Raw genomic sequence first — 5,200 nt, 5'->3', positions numbered from 1 at the left:
GCGTCTGACGTCGGGAAGTGCGAGGTGTCTGCAGAAAGCAGGTGCAGCTAGCGCTGGAGGCGCTTGGAACCCACTGCTGCAGTTTATCTGTTACTGCCTGTCTCCCTGTGTCCCCCAAGAGGGACCCCAATTCCGTCATTCTCGCGGCTCAGTGGGGAAAACGCTCTAAGTAGGATGGAGACCCAGATGCTGTTTTCAACGCCGTGACCTTCAGGAATCCCTCCGCCTCCTGGCGCCTAGCTGCAGAGATAGTGGACAAGGTCACCTCAGATCTTCCCCAGAAACGCTGAGTGGACACGGAGAGATGGGAGCAGCCTCAGCCTGGCCTAGATTGACGAAGCGAAGCCCAGAGCCAGAGGATGGCGCCCAGCGCGGGCGAGGCCACGCTCCCGGCCGGCAGCGCCCTGCGAGGCCTGCGCCAGTGTCCAGGTTGAGCTGGACTGGCACCCCGCCAGCGCCCAGAGTGGAGACCAGCAGCCCGCCCGTCCCCGTCTACCCCTCAGCTACTGGGAAGGAAGCAGCGCCCCAGGGACCCACCCGAGTTCCGCCCCAGCTCCCCCCACCACCCCCGCACTGCCCGCCCACCGAGTCCAGCGGGAACCCCCAGTCCGCAGGAGGCAGCACCCCTTGGTGTCTGGGTGCGCCGAGGCTGGGGAAACTCCAGAGGCCACTAGGAGGCCCAAGGTCCTGGGGGCTGCTGATGCCCTCTGGTGGCCAGATGGGGACCGGTGAGGACAAGCCGCAGAGGGGAGTAAGTTACACCGAAGCAACATTCTATCAATATCGCTAGACATTAGTTAACTTTTTGAGGAGTGTACTTGACACTGTGTCCCCGTTCTAAAGGTTTCCCTGTGTTAATTTCTTTAAAGATTCATTTATGCATAAAAGAGCTGGGTGCAGGCCACAGGTGGGGGGGTGAGAGGACTCCCCAGAGACAGAGTGGGGAGCAGAGCAGGCGGACCCACTGAAACACGCTGCTGAGGGGAGCAGCGGAGACAGGGGGGTGCCTGCCGCGCCCGGGGCCCTCCCTGGCGCGGTGCACTCAGGCTGCAGACAGCTTCCCTGGGCTGAGCCTCCCGCCCTGCGCCATGGGAGAGCCCCTGTGTTAATCGTTCTCACAGTTGCTTAGCCACTGCTCTGTGAGCTTTGGGAAACAAGCGAGGCTAAGGCTGTCGCCCCAGGTCACACAGTACACCAGAATTCCGGATCTCAGGCTTGTAGCTCCAGAATCTTCTCTTTTGACATCATGCTGAAACCAAGTCCCATTTCTCATGTTGCCAATTAAAATACAGCAAGTCAGTTAAATTTTAATTTTAGGTAAACAAAAAATAATTTGTTAGCATACGCATATCCTGCGATGTATTTGGGTCATACTTGACAGCAGCAACCATCCTAGTGAAGTTCTAACTCACCTGGCTGCCCTGTATTCTCACTGACTACCTGACAGCCCTAATTTGGAAGGCCGTCGTTGCTGCCAGAATCCATTACCCACTTAACCTCCCAGGAAACCTTCCCTCCGATGCCCCGGGGTGCCCCACCCTGCCTCTCCCAGTGTCCCCATTTTTCAGGTAAAGAAACTGAGTCCTGAAATGACTGGCTGAGGGTACGGAACACAGCCGTGTCGGAGCAGGGACTGAGCCCACGTTCTCCGGTAAAATCCAGCTCATGCCTTTGTTTTCCAACAAGAACCGGTGCGTTTTCACTCTATCTGCCTGGGTCCATAGGGCAGGAAATAATAACTTCAACCAAAGGGAGATGAGAGAAAAGACACATGGAACGAAGCGTGCGTAAAGGGCCAGACAGGAGCGGGCCTGCATGGTGCCGAGAGGCCAGGCAGCCTCGAGGGGCGGCGAGGTGAAGAGGGAAACGAGCAGAGGGACGGCATTTCGTTATTTGGTAGTATTTATTTAGCGGACGAGACCTGGGGTACAGGCCGGAGGTGTGGGGGGTGAGAGGATTCCCCAGACAGTGGGGAGCAGGACAGGCGGGCTGACTGAGGGAGCAGCGGGGGGACGCCCCGGCCGGGGTGGAAGTCCAGCTGCAGCGGCTGCGGCTTCGCAGTGCTGCGCTCTGACCGCCCGCCACCAGGCGGTTATCAGTTATCAGTTTAAAAAGAAATTCTTTCCCTTTTCGCTAAGATGGCGCCATAAGCAAAGGAAGAGGCCCCTGCCCCTCCCAAAGCTCTAGCCGAAGCAAAAGCTTAAAAAAAAGTGTACGGGCCTCCCTGGGCGCGGGGGTCAGAGCGCAGCACTGAGAAGCTGAAGCCGCTGCGGCAGGCCTCTCCTGACCGCCCGTGCGCCCCTCGGCAGTGGGCTTCCGCCATCTCTCTGCTCTGCTCCCCACTCTGTGTCTGGGGAGTCCTCTCACCCCCTGCACCTCTGGCCTGTCCCCCAGTTCTGTGTGCATAAATAAATATTTTTAAAAATTTTTTTAAAAAGCATATTGCAGTAACTGACAACACCGTGGATGTACATAGTGGGGTACACTGCCCGCCTTCCGATGACGGAGGGGGCCGCAGCCCCGAGGCTGCCCAGGTGCCCCCAGAAGAGCATCCCAGCAGAAACCAGCTTGACCACTAGGCCATGATCACGGCCTCCTGGCCCCCAGCCAGCCAGGAGGAGGCAGGAGGGAGCACCCCCGCGCACCTGTTACACAGGCTGAAGGAAGGGCCTGAGCTTGGCAGGGCCGAGGTCACACCTGGCCACCTCGAGGGAGAGGAGGCGCATGTCCCCTGGCCCCGGGTGTTGTCAGTGACAAGGCTGGGGCCCTGGGCGCTGAGTCCAGCTGGCTACGTCTAAGGTCGTTTTCCTCGTCCAAAGATAATTAGGCAAAACCTAGTTCTTGGATCCTTTGTCTCTTCGTTTCCTTCCTTCCACAGAGCCCGGGTGCCACTCAGACCCATCCTGAGAGCCTGGGCCAGGTCCGCAGGGGGGTGCTGTCCAGCCCGGAGCGGGGTGACTCGTCCCGAGGCGGGGTCCGCAGCTGCCGGCCCGCTCCCCACGGCTTCTCTGCGCCCAGCGCCCCTGGCCCAGCGGCTGAGGTTGCGTCACTGCCAGTGGGACAGGCCTGGCAGCCGCGGGCGGGAAGGGGCCTGCAGGTGGACTGGCCTCCGGCCGCGCGGGGGGACGCACCCCGGAGCAGGGCGCCCTTTGCATTCTTCTCTCTCTGCAGCCAGCTCGTGCGTCAGACGCTGGTGCCCGCCCGCCCGCCCGCCCGCCCCTCGGAGGTGAACAGTCCACTCACCACCCCGCCCAGCCGGCTCACTGCTGAGCCAGTCATCAGCAGGGAGTTTCTGGGTTGGGACCCCCTCTGGAGAGCAGGCTGGGGTGCCTGCTGGTATGCGCCCCGACAGGTTTTGCTCTATCGGCCTTGAGATCAGTCTGGAGCCAGTCTGACCTGCCCCCAGGGCGCCCGGGCCAGAGGCAGGGACAGTCAGGCGCTGGACTGACTTAGACCGGGCCTCCGTGGCCGGCCGGCCCAGCGCGCAGTCTCCTGCGTGGGGCTGGGCTGCCAGAGGCGGGGTTCTCTGGGGGCCTGGCCGGCTACTAGAGCAGAGATGCTGGCAGGGCAGGGCGGCGCTGGGATTTGGGGCCAGGCACAGGCTGGTCCTCCCCACGTTGGGAGGGGCCGGAGCTGGGCTGGCCGAGCAGCGGGCACACACCCCTGTCTCGCCACTGCGCTGGTGCCACCCGCATCTCGCCCCGGCCCTCTGGTAAGCGCTGGCCGCCGCCTGTGGGGGTGGGGGTCACCCGAGGGGGAGAAAGGAGGCTTTCTTTGCCTTCCAGAGGGCCTGGCCCAGGCCCAGCTGTCTCTGCGCCCGCAGAGCACACGTCACGCCCCTCCGCGGCCGGACCCGAGGCTCTGGGGCGGGAGGCTGGTGCAGGTCGCAGCCCCGTGGGCACCTGGTGGCGGGGCTGAAGGTGGGGGAGCATCACCCCCACCCCACAGCCCCACAGGCCGACTGCAGCCCCCGCCCAGCCACCAGCCAGGCCCGGGCGCTGGGTCTGTGGGGTCTCCCGCTGCAGCCTGAGGTCGGGGCGCTCGGGACCAGCCCTGCAGCTGGGAGCCGGCTCTTGCTGGTTCCGGCACCCTGGGCAGCCCTGGCTCTGGGGGAGGGGGGGTCTTCCCGCCTCCGCGCAGGGTCTGGTTCTGGCTCCAACCTGCCAAGCGGGTTGCTGCTCTGTCTGCAGTGCGGGGACAGCTAGGGGGCCCCCGGCTCCAGGTTCTGGGGCGCCACAGACACCCCAAGGACGAAGCGCCTCTCCTGTTCCCAGGAACAGCGCACCATGTCGGCAGGCAGCAGCGAGACAGGAGCGCCCCTGACCCAGGAGCTCCTCAGCCACCTGGGCCTGGCGAGCAAGGTAGGGCGGTGGGGTGCCAGGGGCCATCGCTCCCCTCAGCGCAGGGCTGGGGCGGCGGCCGGGCAGGCGCGTGGGCCGGCCCCCAGTGCCCCCCACGCTCTCGCAGGCGGCAGCCTGGGGCACCCTCGGCACCCTGAGGACCTTCCTGAGCTTCAGTGTGGACAAGGACGTGCAGAGGCTGCTGAGCGCCATCGCCGGCCAGGGTGAGCCCCCGGGAGCCCCGGCCCCCGCCCAGGGAGGGGGGTTTCCTGCACCGCGACACCCCACAGAGGCGTTTCCAGCTTCCAGCCCCAGGGCACAGGCCTCCCCAGAGTGGCACCGCCGGGCCTGACTCTGGGTGGGATCTGCATGGCACTGGGGCCCCCGGGAACCCTCACGGAGGCGGCTGGGGCTCTGCTCCCCACCTCCCGGCCCTCTCCGCCTCCCTCCTGCCTCCTCGGGGCCTCGTGTGCTGGGGGTAAGGGGCCCGCCTGTAAAGACCCCAGTGGGTCTCCCCGGCCACAGCCCGGCCCCACCTTGGCTCAGCTGTGGACCACCGGGCCGTCCTGGACGTGCTGACCAACCGGAGCCGCGAGCAGAGGCAGCTCATCGCCCGCAACTTCCGGGAGCGCACCCGGCAGGTGACCCTCGGGCGGCCGGGGCGGCCAGCTGCAGGGCTGAGGCGAAGAGCTCCCCACACACACCTCCGCGCCCCGGCCCCGCAGGACCTGCTGGCCTCCCTGCGCGCTGCCCTCTCCGGCACCCTGGAGTGGACGGCGGTGGCCCTGCTGCAGCCCGCAGCCCAGCAGGATGCCCAGGAGCTGCGGAGGAGCCTGCAGGTGGGCGGGGAGGGGCCGCCC

General features: G+C 65.0%; 1 protein-coding gene across 1 annotated transcript in view; it reads left to right on the top strand.

The window, feature by feature from the left end:
* Positions 1–3,682: 3,682 nt before the first annotated feature.
* The window catches only part of ANXA9 (annexin A9), a 6,822-nt gene continuing 5,304 nt past the window's right edge, over positions 3,683–5,200 (top strand). The window contains exons 1-5 of the mRNA XM_012730001.1: positions 3,683–3,712; positions 4,275–4,361; positions 4,468–4,564; positions 4,887–4,981; positions 5,066–5,179. Of these exons, the coding sequence (XP_012585455.1) occupies positions 4,287–4,361; positions 4,468–4,564; positions 4,887–4,981; positions 5,066–5,179 (381 nt within the window). The 5' untranslated portion in view covers positions 3,683–3,712; positions 4,275–4,286. The remainder of the gene's footprint in view (positions 3,713–4,274; positions 4,362–4,467; positions 4,565–4,886; positions 4,982–5,065; positions 5,180–5,200) is intronic.

The sequence above is a fragment of the Condylura cristata genome, unplaced genomic scaffold (assembly GCF_000260355.1).
Source record: "Condylura cristata isolate star-nosed mole 26May11 unplaced genomic scaffold, ConCri1.0 scaffold00026, whole genome shotgun sequence".
NCBI classification, from domain to species: Eukaryota; Metazoa; Chordata; class Mammalia; order Eulipotyphla; family Talpidae; genus Condylura; species Condylura cristata.
The sequence above is the reverse complement of the archived record's forward strand: the minus strand, read 5'-3'. Positions and strand labels throughout refer to the sequence as shown.